The 20,237-nt window shown below is 42.8% G+C and overlaps 1 protein-coding gene across 9 annotated transcripts in view; it reads right to left on the reverse strand.

Moving 5' to 3' along the window:
- Positions 1-327: 327 nt before the first annotated feature.
- Positions 328-20,237, reverse strand: part of SLC4A8 (solute carrier family 4 member 8) — a 79,525-nt gene continuing 59,615 nt past the window's right edge. For 4 of the 9 annotated variants that reach the window (XM_058742745.1, XM_058742740.1, XM_058742742.1 and 1 more), the window contains exons 20-25: positions 19,860-19,928; positions 18,405-18,578; positions 15,228-15,365; positions 9,138-9,229; positions 6,891-6,998; positions 328-5,722 (exon numbers count right to left, since the gene is read on the reverse strand). In XM_058742745.1, coding sequence (XP_058598728.1) covers positions 5,710-5,722; positions 6,891-6,998; positions 9,138-9,229; positions 15,228-15,365; positions 18,405-18,578; positions 19,860-19,928 — 594 coding nt within the window. In that variant the 3' untranslated portion in view covers positions 328-5,709. The remainder of the gene's footprint in view (positions 5,723-6,890; positions 6,999-9,137; positions 9,230-15,227; positions 15,366-18,404; positions 18,579-19,859; positions 19,929-20,237) is intronic. The other 5 variants (XM_058742746.1, XM_058742744.1, XM_058742741.1 and 2 more) reach the window with 3 other exon arrangements.

The raw sequence follows: 20,237 nt of genomic DNA on the forward strand, positions 1-20,237 counted from the left end.
TTAAATATTAGCAGTTGCTCTCGTCAGCCCGGTTGTATCTCCAAGGTGGGCTATCTTTTCCTGCTCTCCTGTCCCCCACCCCAAACATAAGTCTAGGCAGTCCCCAGGGAAAGGGCCCTAAGAGCCTCCCTCCGTGGCTCTGCCCCAAGGACTGCGCGGCGTCGACCCCAAGGAGGTGCATGTGCCCTGCTTAACGCACGCCCAGCAGACACCCCTCCCTCCTCTCTCCACCACCTTCATGACCCCCCTTCACTCTTTCCCACCTTCTGAAACTGGCCGGCATTGGCTCAGCCCCTTGGTTCGGGCTCAAAAAATACCACAGGTGTGAACAGTTTACACAGACTTTATTTTTCACCCACTGAGCACAGGAAGGTCTGGGCAGGCAGAGGTGTCACAATCACCTCCCCTGGTTCACAGACACACACCGTGAGACCTGGTGGCAAGGGAGAGGGTCCTATTCCTACCACAGATTGCTATGGGATTATCACAACAACACATTTGTTCTCGGTTCTATTTACACCATGGAGGGTGGAGAGGGTCCATTTCTTACACTAAAAATATATACTTTGGAATCTCTAAAACAAAAATATCTCTATCTCTACACGAGACCTACTAGAAAGAAGAACATAGAAAACAAGAGAAATGTACCAGCACCTCGAGTTGTCCCCTTCCGCGGGAATCGTGCTCTGCTCCCCACCTGACACCATTCGCTTAGGGCAGCCGTATCTAACCAATCAGACAGACAGAGATCAACATGAGGGAGGCTCAGCATCTTGGAGGAGGGAATATGGGAGAAAGGAGTGGGGAAGAGGATTCTGGCCTCTTTTGCAGAAGGAGTCATTGCACATTCAGTTTGGTACTTCTGCTTCCAGCACGATCGCATGTACGAAAACCTGCACGTTGGGGTCCATTGCAAACCTGCTAGAGAAGCCCAAGCTACTTCCTGCCGGGCTTGGAGACATGCTGTGGGTAGCTTTTCTCTCTCTCTCTCAGGAAATATTAACGCCATCAGCTCGAAGAAAGCCTTCTGTACTCTCCAATGCTGAAAGTGGGTTAGGTGTAAGAAAAATGCCATTCCTTTTCAGAAGGATCAGAAACCATTCCGTTCCCTTTGAGCACAGAACGTCCTAGAGGAATTTTGCCTATGGATGAATCATTCCACTTTCTGAATTTTCCTATTGAAGAGACTCACATAGCACTCCTTCCCTCTTTTCATGATTCACGCACTGATACAGTTCCTTCACATCTCTTCTGGTTATGAAAATTAGCCTCCTTTCTAGCAAAGAAATGTTAACGGAGTCAGCTGCCCATTCTCTATAATTCGTGTAAGAGAACAAGGGCACCAAGAATCAAAAAGAGTAGATTTGGTTGAAAAACCACTCCGATTTGATTTGGGGATATCTTTTTCTGTTTCTATTAAAATATGGATGAGTGTGAGGGCTTGAGAATCTGTAGCCCCTCACCCCAAGCAAGGAAAACAGAAAGTCCCCTTTCTGCCCAACGTCCTCACCTCTCTCACCACCCCCAACTGGTGGTGGGTTTTAGGACCTCTGACTGCCATCCAAGGAGGAGTTGAAAGACCGAGGCAGAAAGGAGAAGAAAGGCTGCTCGAAGAAGTGAGGAAGCCAAGGAAGCTGAGTCAGTAAAAGGGGTGGAACTTGGATGATGTCTCATTTGGCCAGTCAGAGCCCGCAGGAAGGATTTCTACATCACGGAGCCCTGACAGCCACAACCAAAAGAAAATCAAGAAGGCTGAGAACATTCAGTGCAGGATTCCTGAATGTCCTGCCAGGATGTGGCTTGGAAACCTGAGAAGTCCGAGGGAAACGCAGTGACAAGCCAGCAAAGACCGCTGAACAGTCCTAGGAGGCGGTGCTAACGCTCCTGTAGAAGAAGAAATGTAGAGGCTGAAGCAACAGCAGAGAGGACACACTGGATGGGACTTCTGATACCAGTTGAAAGGAAAGCCAGGGTCCCTACCTTCTCCCCTGCTTCAGGAAAACCTAGAGGCTCAGAACACAGACATTAAAGTTCATAGAGAAGACGCAGGGAGAACCATTGGTTCCTCTGCTAAGAGGGAGGTCTGGAGAGCGAAGTGGGTAGAAAATAAAGTAGTCTCAGGAACTGTCTTGTTTGGATGCCCAGAAAGCACAGAGACTTCTTGAAGGTCACAGCTCTCACAGCCTGAGATGTCAACCAAGCCTGAGACTTAGCATTTACCAGATTTTTACCAAAGATTTGTGACTAATTTAAAAGCCAATCACATCCCAGACAAAGAGAAATAGCAACTATTCACACCATCTTTTGGAATAAATGGTTCCCTGCCCCTCTATCCCAAAGGCAAATTTATATGACTAAGGAGATGGGGACAGGAGCTGTATGTGTAAACACCAGATCTCCTGAGAAGCCCGTCATCAGAAGTTGGAAATCTTATGTAGCCACAAAGAGCTAGCCTGCATTTTATGCAACCGAATGTATTTGGCAAGTTCATACTAGATTGCTGGGCTTTATCTTCTCTCTAGACCAACCCTTCCCTTAAAGGTCATGAGCTAGGAAGTAACCCAACCACTCAGCAACACCAGTTCTTACCATTAGAACCAAGATTTCACTTACCATCAGTTTCTTCAATCCCTGGCTTCCCTCCCTTCCTACTTTGACACCACCAGCCCATCAGGGCACCAGCCTGCAAACGCTCAAACCGTTCCTGAAATCTCCCTTGTCATGAAAGAGGTGGACTGCTTCTCCGGCCCAAGGAGAAACCGTCAGTTTCTACTTAACGTTGAGTTTAAACATCTTTTCCTATAGACTAATCTGCCTATATTTGCCCTCGAGCTATTCTATCAGAGAAGTCTGAGAAGAGAACCCCTAGAGGGGGGAATTATCATGTTTTTTTGATGTCCCCCTCCCAGCTTAGGTACACAAAACTATTTAATAGCAGCAGTGACACCTCATGGACACACTCGTATTTGTCGATGGATGAACACACATGCACATGCACACACACACACACACACACACACACACACACTGCTGCTGCTTCACCTCCACTCCCAGTTTCCTGTCCCCAACACTGCCCAAACTGACTGTGCCACCATAGCCACCGGCCACAGACCTGAGCAAGGAAGCATGCAGGTAGGACCGGGGTTGAGGGTTGGGTGGGAGTTGGGAAAAGGGAGACAATGAGAGTAGGGGGGAATGGTGTCTACCACTGAGATGTAGCAGGAATGAGGCTGGCTGTTATCTGAGAAAGATGTAATGGCCTAAAAGGATTGGCACAGGCTTCCAGAGTAACTAACGTTCCTACGGCGCAGTAACCTGGGAGGATGTGGCTCGGGAAGGCCTGAAAGTACACACATGGTCCGGTAACTGCACTGCACAGAGTTAATAAAGACAGGTTTCTGCTCTCGAGAGCCTACACAAGGAAGGCATCGTGACACATCGATGAAATAGGAGAGAGATTTTTCTGAGTGATATTGCCACCTCATTTGTTGTACGATGGGCTCTTCCCTATCACATTCCTTCCAGCTGTGCTGAGACTAGGGGGACGGGAGAAGCAGCCACCAACCTTCCTACACAGAGGTGGCAGGAAAAGATGGGAGGGACAAGATGGAGGAAGAAAATGGGAGCGTTCTCAGGGGACGAGGAAGCCAAAGGAGGAGGCAAGCTCAAGGAAGCTGCCGGAGAGAGGCAGGGAAAGTCAGCCAGCAGGAAAGCTTTCCCCATTGACAGGTTGCCTTTTGATTTTTCTACACTAGGTAGGTAAATGGGTACAATTATTACATTTCTCCTAAAGTGATCAAATGTGAAGCTTTGGTTCGCCAAGATTTTAATGCCCGTATAGTTCGAAGATGCATGCCTGTTCCTGTCTGCACTATATAAAGGGAAGCCAAGGCTCTGCATAAAACAGCCTTGTGAGCGGAAATTAGACAAACCAGGAGCAATACCCACAGTTCAATGGGATATCACTTTAATGCCCGCAAGTAGCATGATGTTTGGTCACGAGGCACTGGCACCGCCTTGCACACTGCTTGCTTACAGCAGGCATCCGTTCTGAGTGGTTGGTGTCCATCCTGTACCAGTTGTTAAATATTTTGAAAACCATCTGTGTATTAAAACAGGTGTGGTCCTCGGAGATGTGGAAATGGTCAAGAAATGCGGGATTCCTTCAATTTCAAAGGCGTAAGGAGTCTTACTCCAAGGAGCAAGGCCAGAATACACTGATATGTTTTAAGAGGCTAAGGAATGCAACATTCAATGAAGTTTTGTAGCCAACTCTTCACCTACGAAAGGAGAGGAACCTGAAAGAACATCCCACTGTACAAAGGTCTTCCAGGATGGAAGACTGATAGGATCGAATTCCCTGGGTACCGACATGCTTACTAGTCACATTCTGTGCACAAAGGAAGGGAAGATATACACACTGGAGTCCAAACCCTTGATATTCATTGCAACAGAGAAAAGAAGAGAGAAACTATAAATATAGTTTTCAACCAAATACCAAAATTAATCTCACCACTTACAGTTCATTTCCCAGTGTGGTCTTTTACATCTGAGAGTCATACATCTGTCAACCGAAAGAAATTCATGATGATGAAGAAACCACATGGCTGAAGGTGGTTTTGGTCCATTGAGTTGATGATGGTTCGCTACTAAGGCAGCTAGGGAGACATTACGTAAGCACTTGGATCTCTCCAGGAGTGAAATCAGAATGCGTCCTCAAGAGACAGCGGCAGGACATGGATGTTTCCACAACGTGGCCAATAAAAACACCTTATCTCTCTTTCTGCTCACAAACAACTATCATCAAACCTTTCGCAGGTGTCTAGAAAGCAGACGCCACGACAACTCTTCAGGCTAGGAAGTCCTTCCTGGTGTCTAAACCAACTCCTTCTGTAGCAATCGAAGCTCGTTCTCTTGGTCTATCCTTAGCGAAACCAAGAGAAGCTGCTCATCCTCGCTTATCATTATCTATTTCCCCCAACCTTCTTCCTGTCTGAGCTAAACAACTCCGGTGTCCCTCATGGCCCTTTCATCATCCAAGGCTCTCACCGAGTCACACAGGCTGCTGCTAGGGAGCGATAAAGATGCTTCCGAGGCAGAGGCATCTTCTGGCTGTGGTGGTGGGCCCCTGCCGATGCCCAGGTTGCCGACCGTCCTAACGGCAGACCCTCCTGACAGCCTCTGGGTCTGACCAGCATCCCCCAGAGTAGGCATCAAACCCAGGCCCAGGGCTGCCTGGGAGCCTGCAGATTCTACAGGGCGGGAGAGCCTTTCCTTTCCTCTCTGCTCTCCTCCTACTCCCCCATCCCATCCTTTAGGAAGAGGGAACTCATCGAAGGAACCCTCAGCGGCAGCATGGATCCATATGGCTCTGTTCACCAGCAGAGAGTTTCAGAGAAAATGTCTGGCAAATGGGAAGCTGGGTCTTCACTGGTGGCAATTCTGAAGAGAAAGAGAAAGGAAGAAGTACCAACAGGAGGTGGTCTTCTGCTTCACGTCCACATCTGGTGACTGGCTGCTGGTATGGGGATAGCTGGGTGCCCTCCAGTGCACAGCACGGGTAACTGAATGCTTCGGCATGGCTTTGACGTGACCACGGGCAGGGCCAGACTCGGTCTTGCTTCTTCTCTGAGAGACTCACATCTTCTCTGTAACCAGAACTTCCCTGAGGCACCTCACGGCCCAAATCTTCCTTCCCAGCAAAGACTTTTAGTTGAAGAGACTGAATAAAAGTGTTACAATTAGACAAAAAGGGAACACATGATTCATTCCTGCTTTTAACACAACACTTTGAAGATGTCACCACAATTTGGATCTGGCTATATTTTAAGTTCATTTACAAGTAGACTAGTTCTCAACTAAAAATAACCATGTGCGTTATACATTTCGACAGCTGCCTGGATTTTCCTCTGAAGGAAACAAGATTCTATATTTCACTCACATTCAGCACAGATTTATTTTAACCCATTCGATGAAGGAATAACCTCCCACTACCACCCACTGGTGGCTGTGACTTTTCAAAGTACTTCAGCTCCTCCTCAGAGCATTCTTATGAGTGAGGCAGTTAGTTATTATTATCCCCATTTTACCGCTCAGTAAACTGAGTGCCAGAAGCAGTAGCCTACCGGGTTACACACGGAAATAAATAGTTAGACCAGGCCCCCTAATTCCTGGCCTACTGCTTTTTTTTTTTTAACTAGAAAAGTTGCCTTTAATAAGACCTAAGATTTTGCCTTTAATTAAAGGCTGACTTCTTAAAATGGTGTTTGGACTAAATTATTCAAGTAGTTTGGGTACATAGCCACCCTCGCTCGGTGCAGGCAAAGATGCCTCAAGTCCTTGCATTTTCTTCAGCAACCTGATTAAACTTGATCTATGCTATTGGCAAATGATACACAGAATTTTCATTTCCAAAATCGGAAACCTGTTTATAGTTTAATATTTCAAATCTTTCCTTGGCAACAGTTCTCATTATGGAATGACTGAAATAGGTGGAGTCTGTATTGGCATGATCGACACTCTCTGGACATTCTGGCCATTTTCCAGTTTGTGTGGTTCCGGTAACCAGAGAGATTTTGAAATGGGAACTTTTGGAAAGAGGATTCAGGTGACTAGAGAAAGGCAATGTACACATCCACACACTCCTTGGTTTGGGGGCTGGCTGTGTAAATGGGCAGCTCAAAACAGCACATCTGTGCAAATAGTTAAAAAAACATTTTTTTCCTTCTCTGAGGCATATAGCAATTCACCTGGGGTTAAGCACCAGTCCCGGAAGGGATATTTTTTTAGACGAATTTAATTTTACAACTTAGATATATTTTACTTTCAACATGATTGCTATTTTTAAAAGCACAAAATAAATAAAAATCAGCAACTATAGTTCTCTTTACCTCTTCTCCTTTGCATTTCCAGAGTTCATACTGAGAGCTTTCCAGACCGTAGTTTTAGGCATTTCATCAGATATATTAATCTCAGAGGGGTCACATCTGAAATCAATGCTTAGGACAATAAACATAGGACACACAAATAAAATACGTATCTCAGTCTATAGTGATCACACCCCACCAGGCGGGAAAGAGTAGGTCTGAGGGGGCTCAGCTAACAGTTCTCAGCAGCACCAGGAGCCAGGTGGTTGGAATGTAGAGAGGCAAGGTGGCCCACGAGGTGGTGCTGAGGGCTGGGCTGCTGTGCCACGTGGCAGGCAGCCGTGCCACCGCCATCCTGCCCTGACAGTGCTATGATGTCAACAGGAGCCTCAGGAGCTACCCCCTACTGAACGCTCGCTGTGTGCTAGGCTCGCTGGGTGCCAGGCATGGTGCTAAGCAGTCTTCGTTGGTTTTCTCACGTGCATGGCCAAATGCTTGCCACTTGTAGTTAACAAAGCACTCGTTACAATATCTTCACTATCAATCAGAGATGATTAACATCCTCATTTTGAAGGTACAGAAACCAAAGCTCTCAGAACTAAGTGATCACCCGAGGTCAAATGTCAGTAAGAGGACAATCAAGGCCTCGAATCGAGTCCTTGGTCTCCTAGAAGCCCAGAGTACTAGGAAATTTTCTACAAGCCAGTCTCTTTTTAAAGGGCCAAAAGACGGGTGCCTGGGTGCCTCAGTTGGTTCGGCATCCGACTTCAGCTCAGGTCATGATCTCATAGCTCCTGAGTTGGAGCCCCATGTCGGGCTCTGTGCTGACAGCTCAGAGCCTGGAGCCTGCTTCGGATTCTGTGTGTCCCTCTCTCTCTCTCTTTCTACTCGTCCTCTGCTCGCACTCTGCCTGTCTGTCTCTCTCTCTCAAAAATAAATAAACATTAAAAAAAAATTTTTTTTTTAAATCAAACTCCTAGGAACAGACAGTGGACTGGTGGTTACCAGAGGCTGGGAAGGTGGGGTGGAAGGGGAGATAGTGATCAAAGGGTATAAATTTGCAGTTATAAGGTGAATAATTTTTAAAGACCTGTATACAGCATGGTGACCATAGTTGATAGTAATGTACTGTATACTTGAAATCTGCTAAGAAAGTAGATGTCAAGTGTTCTCACCACAAAATAAGGAATGATAACTGTAAGAGGTAATGAATATGTTATTACTTTGATGACAGTAACCATTTCACAGTGTGTCCAGATATCAAAACACCATGTCGTGCACCTTAAATATATTTTTTTATTTGTCAAAAGTAAATAAATCAAAATTGGAAAAAAAATCCCAACGATGTGACTTTCCCCATTTTCCCCTGAGTATAAACCACAATGGATTCAATGATTTGGCAATAAATTATCCAGGATCTAGATGACCCAGATCCCCTCTCTCTTCCTTTTCTGCCCCCTCTCAGCCTCTGGGCTTCTTTCAGCTTATGTGTACCTCTTCCACAGTGGAAACAAAATGCCAGGAATAAAACCACTAACGGACCAATTTAGTGTCCCGTGTCCCGTGGTGAGCAATAGCTTAGCTAGAGAAGGCAGCTAAGAGCCTTGGCAGAAATTAAGGAATTTGGGGGACCCCAGTTTGGTTCCCCCTTGGCTCCTAGGACCACAGATGCCATGAGTCAAACTGAAGGGGCTGCCTCTGCCCCTCGACAAAGGCTTGCCCAAGCATGGGAATTCCACAGGCTGAGGACTCTCTGGAAACAAAGGCCATATCCTATTCATCTCCGAAAAATGGCAGAGAAAGGCAGAGGGAGCACTGATCTGATGAATACAAAGACTAGGGTTTGTCTCTTAAGCTTTCTACTTAGCAGCATTGTGACCTTGGGGAAATTACCTAAAGCCATCCAAGCCTCAGTTTCCTCATTGGACAAAGGTGGGTAATGAGGCTTTTATCAGAGAGCTGCTGCAAAGATCAAATGAGAATACATAAGTAAAGCTTCCAGCACAGTCCTAGCACAGAGAAGACGCTCAGTATGTGGGCTCCCTTACCTCTGTCCTCCTTTCCCAGCATCTGGGGTGGTACCTGGCGTCTAGCAGGTGCTCAGTAAAGCATGGAAGGAAAAGGTGTTTTCCCAGGTTGGAATGGAGAGGCTGAACGTTAGCTCTTTATACCAGTGATCGCCATTTGTGACCACCCCCCACCACAAAGCCAGATTGTTTCTAGAACAACCAAAAAAACAGTCAACTCCTTGTGGATTTTGGGGAGTTTTACCTGAAACTGTTGTTCTTTCCAGGACTACTTAGTAACTTCCTGCTCTCTAAGGGGAACTTGTCTCCCCCCATTTCTAACATCTTCTCAGCCTCCTGCAAGAGAAGAAGACATTATATCTGAGACCAAGGAAAACCATGAGTCTATACCACCCATTTTTCTCTTACCAAAATTTCTACCTAATTTCTCTCACGTTTATTATGAAAGAGTGTAATTATGTTCTTTCATAGATCTGACTCATCACAAAAAAAAGACAACCAGATATTTGTACCTGCGGAATAGTGTTTTTTAAAAGAAGAAAGAAAATGAATCTGAATAAGCCTCTAGATCCAACTACCGATTTACTAGAAACATAGGGGACAGAAGAACATGTTAAATGACACCAAGGGACATAGGTAGTAAAATCTAAATGGTGGGAAATCCTACAGGTCAGAGGCCTAGTTTCTTCAACAAAAAGAAAAAAAGATAGAAAGGGACCCTTAAAGAAATTTGAGGAACATATCAACTGCTGCAATATTTAGGCCTTATTTGAATCCTGAGTCAAACAGATTATTAAAAAAAATAATAAGGCAATTGGGAAATATGAATACTGACTGTTCTTTCTACTTTTGCATTTATTTGAATGTTCTATAACAAAATGTTGTCTTAAAAAAGAATCCCACTAATTTAAAGAAAATAATTACAGAGAAAAAAATACATACAAAGATGTTTGAAGTAGTATATTTAATAATATATCCTAAAACAACTGTAAATTTTCACAAGGGAAGAAAGTTTAAATTAATTATGAGAAAACACTATAGAATATTATGCAGCCATTAAAACAATAAATATGATTATCTATTATATAGACACATAGAAACATGAAAGTGTCATGAAATCAAGATGAGAAGAAAAAATCAGAAAAAAATACCTCCCCACACAAATAAACAATTATTACAGTTACATGAAAACTATGTTAAGGACGTAAAGAGAACATAAAGAAATGAACATAAATATTGGATGCTGATGTGAAATTTTGGGGTGAAGTCTTCATTATTTTTCTTTCATTTCATTTTCAAAATAACTTTATAAAGTAAAACATGTATTAACAAATACATATTGGGGCGCCTGGGTGGCTCAGTTGGTTAAGCATCCAACTTCGGCTTGGGTTGTGATTTCCCAGTTTGTGAGTTCGAGCCTTGCGTCAGCTCTGAGCTGACAGCTCGGAGCCTGGAGCCTGCTTCAGATTCTGTCTCTCCTTTTCTCTCTCTCTGCCCTTTCCCCGCTCATGCTCTGTCTCTCTCTGTCTCTCAAAAATGAGTAAACATTAAATGTGAAAAAATAATTTAAAAAAATACATGTTTACTTCAGAAACTTGGAAAAATATGGAGTACAATGTTTACCAGCCACTTCAAACTTAACATCCCAAAGAGACGCCTTGGTTTTTCTCCCAAACCTGCTTCATAAGTAGCATGACCGCTCAACCAACTGTTCATGCCAAAAATCTAAGAGTTGTCCTTGATTCCTCTCATGCTTGCTATCCATTAGCAAAGCCTGTCAACTCTGTCTTCCAAATAAGTCCCAAACCAGCCACTTCACCACTTCTCCCCTAACGTAGGCCACCTTCACCTCTTGCTTGAGCTATTGTCACAGACTTCTAACTAGTGTCCTGCTACCTCTCTCCCTTACAGGCTCCCTGGCTTTCTTGTATTCCTTAAGCACACTGAGCTCATTCCTGCTTCAAAACCTTGGCATTTGCCATGCCCCTGGCCTAGAATGTTCCTACTCCCAGATAGTCTCACGACTTGCCCTCACTTTATTCAGATTTCAGCTAGGATGTGTCCTTAGAGTCCTCCCTGATCACCCTAAATAGAGTAACTCCCTCACCCCTTACCTTCTTCTTAAAACATATCACTACTGGGGCACCTGGGTGGCTCAGTTGGCTAAGCATCTGCCTTTGGCTCAGGTCATGATCTCGAGCCCTGTGTTGGGCTCTGTGCTGACAGCTCAGAGCCTAGAGCCTGCTTTGGAATCTGTGACTCCCTCTCTCTCTGCCCCTCCGCCACTCATGCTCCGTCTCTGTCTCTCAAAAAAATAAATGTTAGGGGCGCCTGGGTGGCTCAGTCAGTTAAGCGTCCGACTTCGGCTCAGGTCACGATCTCGCGGTCCGTGAGTTCGAGCCCCGCGTCAGGCTCTGGGCTGACGGCTCAGAGCCTGGAGCCTGCTTCCGATTCTGTGTCTCCCTCTCTCTCTGCCCCTCCCCCATTCATGCTCTGTCTCTCTCTGTCTCAAAAATAAATAAACGTTAAAAAAAATTTTTTTTAATAAATAAATAAATAAATGTTAAAAAAAAAGTATGGGAATGCAAGCTGGTGCAGCCACTCTGGAAAACAGTATGGAGGTTCCTCAAAAAGCTAAAAATAGAACTACCCTTCGACCCAGCAATTGCATTACTAGGCATTTATCCAAGGGATACGGTGTGCTGTTTCGAAGGGACACATGCACCCCCATGTTTATAGCAGCACTATCAACAATAGCCAAAGTATGGAAAGAGCCCAAATGTCCATCAAGGGATGAATGGATAAATAAAATGTGGTGTGTGTGTGTGTGTATATATATATATATATATATATATATATATATGCACAATGGAGTATTACTCGGCAATCAAAAAGAATGAAATCTTGCCATTTGCAACTACATGGATGGAACTGGAGGGTATTATGCTAAGTGAAATTAGTCAGAGAAAAACAAAAATCATATGACTTCACTCATATGAGGACTTTAAGAGACAAAACAGATGAACATAAGGGAAGGGAAACAAAAATAACAAAAACAGGGAGGGGGCAAAACAGAAGAGACTCATAAATATGGAGAACAAACTGAGGGTTATGGGAGGGGTTGTGGGAGGGGGGATGGGCTAAACGGGTAAGGGGCACTAAGGAATCTACTCCTGAAATCATTGTTGCACTATATGCTAACTAATTTGGATGTGAATTTTAAAAAATAAAAAATAAAGTTTAAAAAAATTAAAAAAAACATATCACTACTTAAAATTTTATATAAATCAGGAAATAAATGTATGTATGTACATATGTATGTATGATGTACAAGCATACCTCAGGGATATTGTAGGTTTGGTTCCAGACTACCACTATAAAGCAAAGCAAAGCAATTTTTTGCTTCCCACTGCATGTAAAAGTTACGTTTGTGCTATACTATAATTTATTAAGTGTCTAAAAGACATGAGGTCTAAAAACAACGTACATGCCTTAATGAAAAAATACCTTATCGCTAGAAAATGCTAACCACCATCTAAGCCTTCAGTGAGTCATAAATACTACTCACATATCACCATAAAAGTATAATAATAATGAAAAAGTTTGAAATACTGCAAGAGCTCCAAAGTATGAGACAGAGACACAGAGTGAGCAAATGTTGTTGGGAAAATGATGCTGATAGATTCACTTGATGCAGGGCTTCCACAAACCTCCAATTTGTGCAAAACACAATATTTATGAAATGCAATAAAGTGAAGCATAATAAAACAAGGTAAGCCTGTGTGTGTGTGAGTGTGTAATTTTTAAATTTTGTTTATAGAGTTTTGGGATGCTTGAAAACTTCACATTTTGTGTAGTGATTTTCAGCAATCTTTAAAGTTTTCCTCCATTGCTTTTGTGCATCGAATTGTTAAAGCTTATTTAATAATAGAAAACACAGGGCGCCTGGGTGGCTCAGTCGGTTGAGTGTCCGACTTCGGCTCAGGTCATGATCTCACACTCCATGAGTTCGAGCCCCGCATCAGGCTCTGTGCTGACAGCTCGGAGCCTGGAGCCTGCTTCAGATTCTGTGTCTCCCTCTCTCTTTCTCTGCCTCTCCCCTGCTCATGCTCTGTTTCTCTCTGTCTCAAACATAAATAAAAACATTAAAAAATTTTAATAATAGAAAACACATAGAACAATGTAACAGAATTAAGTGTCCAGAAATAAACCCATGCATATGCGGTCAACTAATATTCAACAAGGGAGCCAAGAGCCTTTGGTGGAGAAAGGACAGTCTCTTTAATAAACGTTGCTGGGAAAACTGGATATTCATAAGCTACACCATTCACAAAAATCAACTCAAAATGTTGTTAAACACTTAAATGTAAAACCTGAAGCAGTAAAACTCCTTGAAGATAGGGAAAAGATAGGGAAAAGACTCTGACATTGTTCTTGGCAATGATTTTGTGGATAGGACACCAAAAGTACGAGCAACAAAAGCAAAAATAAATAAGTGGAATGACATCAAATTAAAAGCTTCTGTGCAGCAAAAGAAATAGTCGATAAAATGAAAAGGCAACCTATGGAATGGGAGGAAATATTTGTAAACCATAGATGGTAAGGAGTTAATACCATAGATGGTAAGGAGTTAACTCCTGGTAAGGAATTAATATCCAAAATATATAAGGAATACATACAACTCAATAGCAATAATAATAATAACCCAATTTAAAAATAGGCAAAGGACCTAAATAGACATTTTTCCAAAGAAGATATACAAATGGCCAGAAAGCACATGAAAAGGTACTCAACATCATTAATAATTAGTGAAATTTAAATCAAAACCACAATGTGGTATCACCCTACACCTGCCAGAACGGCTATTATCACAAAGACGAGAGATAAGTGCTGGTGAGGATATGGAAAAAAGGGATCTCTTATGCACTGTTGGTGGCAATGTAAATTGGTGCAGCCACTATAAACGTTCTTCAAAAAATTAAAAATAGAACTACCATATGATCCAGCAATCCCACTTCTGGGTATACATCCAATGGAAATGAAATTACTACCCTGAAGAGATATCTGCAGCCCATGTTCACTGCAGCATGATTCATAATAGCCAAGGCATGGAAACAACTTAAGTGTCCATCAGTGGATGAATGGACAAAGAAAAGGTATATATATACAATTGAATATCATTCAGCCATAAAAAAAGAAGGAACTCCTGCCATTTGCAACAACATGAATGAAACTTGAGGGTATCATGCTAAGTAAAATAAGTCAGAGAAAGACACATACTATATGATCTCACTTACATGTGAAATCTAAAAAACAAAACAAAACAAAAACAAAACTGAAGTCACAGAGACAGAGAACAGACTGGTTGTTGCTGGGGTGGGGGAAAACGGTGAAGGTGGTTGAAGGGGACAAACTTTCAGTCATAAGACGAGTAAGTTCCGGGGATGTAACGTACAGCATGGTGACTATAGTTAACAAGGCTGTATTGTGTATTTGAAAATTGCCGAGAGAGTAAATTTTAAAAGTTCTCACCACACACACAAAAAATGTGACTATGTGAGGTGACAGATGTGTTAGCGAACCCTAATGTGGTGATCATTTCACAATATATAGCTATATCAAGTCGTTATGCTGTATACCTTAAACGTACACAGGGCTATGTGTTTATCATATCTCAATAAAGCTAGAAAAAATAATACAAGATTTCAAAAACTCAAGATATTAGAAAAAATGTCATTTAAAATGCATTTCAAAGGACCCTATTTCAGGCACTAACTGTATTTGGAAACACTTTCCGGCTCATTCATTTCTTGGTCTGGGATTTTCGTTTTGCTACACATCCATTCTTGGCACGTACAGGCCATTGATTGAGGGTCCATTGTATGGACAGCAGATGCCAAGCGCTGAGGGAAATGAGGAAGGACAGAAAGTCCTATGCAAGTTGTCTTTGCATGGTGCCAACCACAATACCATCTGCCATTAGGTACATGACAGATAACAGGTTTTGTATAGTTGTCAAATTAGGCCTTTTAGGAGAACACGAACCCTTAGATCTGATAATAAGAACAGACTCTATGTTCATATTGTAAGCATGAACCTGGTGAGTAGACTGTAGACAAAGGGAAACACAACGGGTTATCGTGTCTAAAAATAAAGGACAGATAGGGACAAGAATCCTTGCTCCATTCTCAGCTAAAAACATCTTTGGAGTAATCTTCCTAACTCCTAAATATAACCCCTGGGATTCTAGACATGCTGACTTCTCATGTGGCCCTTCCTATGTTCTGTAATTTGAAGCTGCCCCCAAGTGTACAGTTGGTCCAAGAACTACGACCTCTTCCTCCTTGGCCTTCTTTTTGGCATCGTCCAGCTTCTTCTTTTTACTTTCAGGCATGAGATCATCTAACCAGCTCAGCTCTCGTTTAGAGAAACAGAGATCCATGACTTTCCTGACAAAGACCAATGCCAAAACCTGAAGAAAAATAAAGACAGGGGATGAAAAGAGCTCATTTTCTTCCCGGAGTTAAAAGCAAAGTCTTATCTTCACAGCACACTAGGACATGTCAAGGAAAATCAAACTAATAATAATAATAATAATAATAATAATAATAATAATAATTGCCTGTTATTGAGTGCCTTCTTTGTACCAGATACTAAATAGTCACCTTCATGTTTTATATTCAATATTTTATTAAACTATCATCATAACAACCCTACAACTTAGAAAGCAACCAACTTAATTCCCTCCTTGAAAAGAGAAACCCTTCATCCTCAGATGGCCCTAAGAGTTGCCCTTCCCTGTCATGGGATGAGCAGGAAGGGTTGCTGGGCAGCAGTGGGCTGGAAAGCCTTTGCAGGAGCACAGCTATGGTGAGGCCAGCTGCACCCAGCCCAAGCATGCCTCACCATGGGATGAAGGGACCTTGAAGGATCATCTCAATTCCCTCTGATCCTCTGCCTATACATTTCCGGGAAAACTCCTTGCTTTATGCCTGCATCATGAATCACTAGTGTTTTTTGTCTCCGCCCTCTGGTCTGGCCTGACACTCATTTTATAAATGAGGATACTGAGGCTCAGGGAATAGAAAGTGACTTGCCTCTAATATCTGACAGCTAATTTCCTCAATTTTACAGGACAGGGTGTATCAACTGCTGTTCCACTTTTTTTCCCCCATAAAAGGCCATTTTTGCCAAAGGGGAATTCATAATAACCCAGAATGACCTGCCTGGATTGACAGGTGCTCACTAGCTACATCTGGTGGCTTAGGGAAGGAATGAGGCAAATCAGGCTTACTACCTTCAATCATATTTCTCCCTCATTTCCATAACTATTTCCCCAACAAATCCAAAATTGGTGGTATCCCTCCCAAGAAGTTGTCAGGAATTTGCTGTTTCTTTAACCAAATGGTCAACCCCTGAATATAACACTTAAATGCAGAAACCTATGTGTACTCTGACAAAATTGAGAAACCCATCAGGAGGTATATGTGCTCCATTAGAGAAAAAGAATTCCCTGACCCTAGTTTCTTCACCTTTGAATATTCTTCCAGTAAGACAGAGCTCAAAAGTCCCTAAACAAATACCAAACATTAGCCTCATTGACTTTTCTCTCTAGAGGCCCACCCTTTGGGTAGTTTTCAAACAGCCCACAATTCTCAGCGTCCCCATGACACAGGGTGAGCCAGAGAGAGGAGGCAACAGGAGGAGAAGATGAGACAGTGTGCTGGTCAGGTGGCAAGAATTTCATCACCATCCCAGTGGCAGGAAGCAGCCTATCACCTGTTACACCATACACCATATGTTATGTTACACCATACACCCTTTTCCAAAGCCTCTGCCTCAGTTTGAAAGAAGGTACGGATGTCCCAGTCACTTATCAGTGATGGACCAACCTCTTCCTCTCTTCCAGTGGCTTAAAACAGTGCATTTCCACCACTTTAGACACTTCTGACTGTAATAAATTCTAAACTGGAACTATAATATGCAAATTATTATAAACATGAAGAATCCTCTCCATGTCAGATTCATGAGAGAGAAGACAGAGAGAAAGAGAGAGAGAGGAAGGAAGGAAGGAAGGAAGGAAGGAAGGAAGGAAGGAAAAAAGGAAGAAGGAAGGAAGGAAGGGAGGGAGGAAGGCAGGCTGACGGATTTGAAAGTAAACATGGCAACCTGCTACACACATGTATTCACACCTCAAAGTCCCCAAATAATACTGCTCCTGCAAAAGACAAACAAAAAACTCACCATTAATAAGGGATTCATATCCAGAATATACAGAGAACTCCTAAAACTCAACAACAACAAAAAATCTGATTTAAAAATGGGCAAAAGGGGGCGCCTGGGTGGCTCAGTTGGTTGAGAGTCTGACTTCAGCTCGGGTCATGATCTTGGTGGTTCACGAGTTCACGCCCCGCATCGGGCTCTGTGCTGACAGCTCAGAGCGTGGAGCCTGCTTCAGATTCGGTGTCTCCCTCTCTCTCTGTCCCTCCCCTGCTCATGCACTGTCTCTCTGACTGTCTGTCTCTCTCTCAAAAATAAATAAAAACATTAAAAAATAAAAATTAAAAATGGGCAAAGGACTTGAAAAGATAGTTCTCCAAAGAAAATATACAAAGAATCAATAAGCACATGAAAAGATGTTCAGCCCCACTAGGAAATGCAGATCAAAACCACAATGAGATAGCACTTCACACCGGTTAGGATGGCTGTTATCAAACAACAACAACGACAACAACAACAACCGAATGAACAAACAAACCAAACAAAAACCCCTCAAATAGAAAACAAACATTGGCAAATTGGAACCCTGTGTACTGCTGGCAGGAATATAAAATGATGCGACTGTTCCCCAAACAAGTAAAAATGGAATTACCATATGATCCAGCAGTCCACTTTTAGGTATATACCTCAAAGAACTGAAAGTGGGAACACAGATATTTGTACAATTCACGTTTACAGGAGCATTATTCCCAATTGCCAAAAATCGGGAGCAATCCAAGAGTCTATCAATGAACAAACAGATAAACAAAATGTGGCATATACATATACATATATATACATATATAAATACGTATATATACATAGGTACACATAGAGGAATATCAGTCAGCCTTTCAAAGAGAAATCTGACGCATGTTACAACATGGATGAGCCCCCTGGAGGCATTATGCTAAGTGAAATAAGCCAGCTACAAAAACACAAATGCTTTATGGTTCCACCCATACGAGGTACCTAGAGTAGTCAGAGTCATAGAGACAGAAAACAAAATGGTGGTTGCTGGGGACTAGGGGAGGGGGAATGGGGAGTCATCGTTCAATAGGTACAGAGTTTCAGTTGTGCCAGATAAGAATGTTCCGAAAACGTACAGTGGCAACGGTTGCACAGCAATGTGAGTACCTAATGCCACTGAACTATACGCTTGAAAATGGTTAAGATGGTAAATTTTATGTGGTGTGGGTTTCACCACTATTTTAAAAAATAAATAATAATAATTTTTTTAAAACTCACTCACCATCATTGGGAAGACAATGGCAGCCGGAGAGGCCTTGATGACCCAGAGTAGGACAAGGCAGGTCAGCTGAATGAGGGTGAAGAGGTGCACTTTGCGCAGGGGCACGTGCCGAAGATAGATAAAATCTGGCTGGTGCTTTGCAGGCATCCCAAAGAGCTTCAGACGGTCAAAGAACTGAAAGGAGGGAACCGGCATGTATTTTCAGGTTTCTCTGGGTTAGAAGCCTTGTCAGGCCCATTCTCGTCTCTTATACCACCTGCTCTGAAAGGTAGGTAATACAGTTTCCACTGGACAGAATGGAAACTGAGTCTCAGAGAGGACAGGTAATTTGGCTAAGGGTTGGTAAATGACAGAATCAAAATTTAAATCCATCTTTTTTTTTTTTAAGATTTTTTTTTTTTAAAGTAATCTCTACACCCAATCTGGGGCTTGAACTCACAACCCTGTGATCGAGAGTCACGTGTTTTACCTACTAAGCCAGCCAGCCACCCCTAAATCCATCCTTTCTAATTCTAGAATCAGAAAATGTCTTTCTTCTATCCCACACTGGCTCCTGAGAGATCTTTCTCAGGGAGTGCTGAATACAAAATAAGCCAGTTCCATATTTCTGCTTAGTATCAAAACCAAATCTCCTACTTGTTCTTTGAGGAGTCTGGAGCTTTTCATTGATTATTTATAGTAAGAAAATAAAATAAAACTTTATAACATTCTGGAGATAGAATATATGACCAGCGTTATATTAGCAATAGGAAAACAGAGAGCTAGAGGGATTGAATAACCTGCCGAAGGTCACATTAAAACTCAGGGGGTAAGAGTGACCACTGGATATTCCATAAAAACAAAGAGGAACCAGCCACCAATGGAAGAAGAAACTAAGTTATCATACCATCTGGGGTACCCAAATGATCGGTGCCCAGTCCTGATTTTCCATGCAGAGGACTCAGAGGAATGAGTTGATGGATGGGAAAAGGCCGAGTAGGGCAGGAAGTAATGTCTGCTTACCTGGAGCAGCCCCCACTACTGCCAATCTCTTCACCAGCAGACCCCCAGTTGAGCTCCCTCTCTCACACTGTAGCCTAGCGCTAACACTAGTGTGGTCCATGTGTGGAAGCCAGTTTGGCTCTTGACAAGCCTTTCAGATCTAAGTTACTAGCATCTGACAAAGCACCTAGCAGTTAATAATACATGCCCAATAATTGTCTGTTGAATAATTAATGGATGACGGGTACCCTGAGATCAAGCCAGGTCATCCTATAAGTCTCTGTACCATCATCATGCCAACTTGACTGTCCAAATGACTTAGCGAATGTCCAAAGAAATATCTAAAATTCCAGTAAGACTAGGAAATAGTTTCTCAAGAATGGATTTGTGCTTTTCTGGGAGAGCTCTCCCTCCCTGGTCAGGACAGATGAGCTCCCAGTGCAAAAACACTGCCCTGGCAGAAGCATGCCATACCTGAATTCCTTGTAGAGAAGAAACTCCCATGTAGAGGAAAACTCCATAGAGTACTGGCATTGGGATAAACTGAAGACAAAAGGGCAGAAAGACCAGAAGTTAAATTTGGTACCATAATGCACTCAAGACTACATAAACTTTTAAATCTCCAAGGAAACAAAGTCACAAAATCACCACGTAAACATTGCATTAGTTTTTGCTGCCTTTGCATGATTTAGAAGTAGAAGCAAAACCAGAAGCTGACAATGATAAAAATTATTTTGTTCTGAAATGAAATGATTACCCATATGTGTAATCCAGCCCTAGTTAAATCCTAGGCCTCACATTTTATCCGTCAGGTTCTTTTTCCTCTATGGGGATGGGCAGACACACACACAT

The sequence above is a fragment of the Neofelis nebulosa genome, chromosome 8, assembly GCF_028018385.1.
Source record: "Neofelis nebulosa isolate mNeoNeb1 chromosome 8, mNeoNeb1.pri, whole genome shotgun sequence".
NCBI lineage: Eukaryota > Metazoa > Chordata > Mammalia > Carnivora > Felidae > Neofelis > Neofelis nebulosa.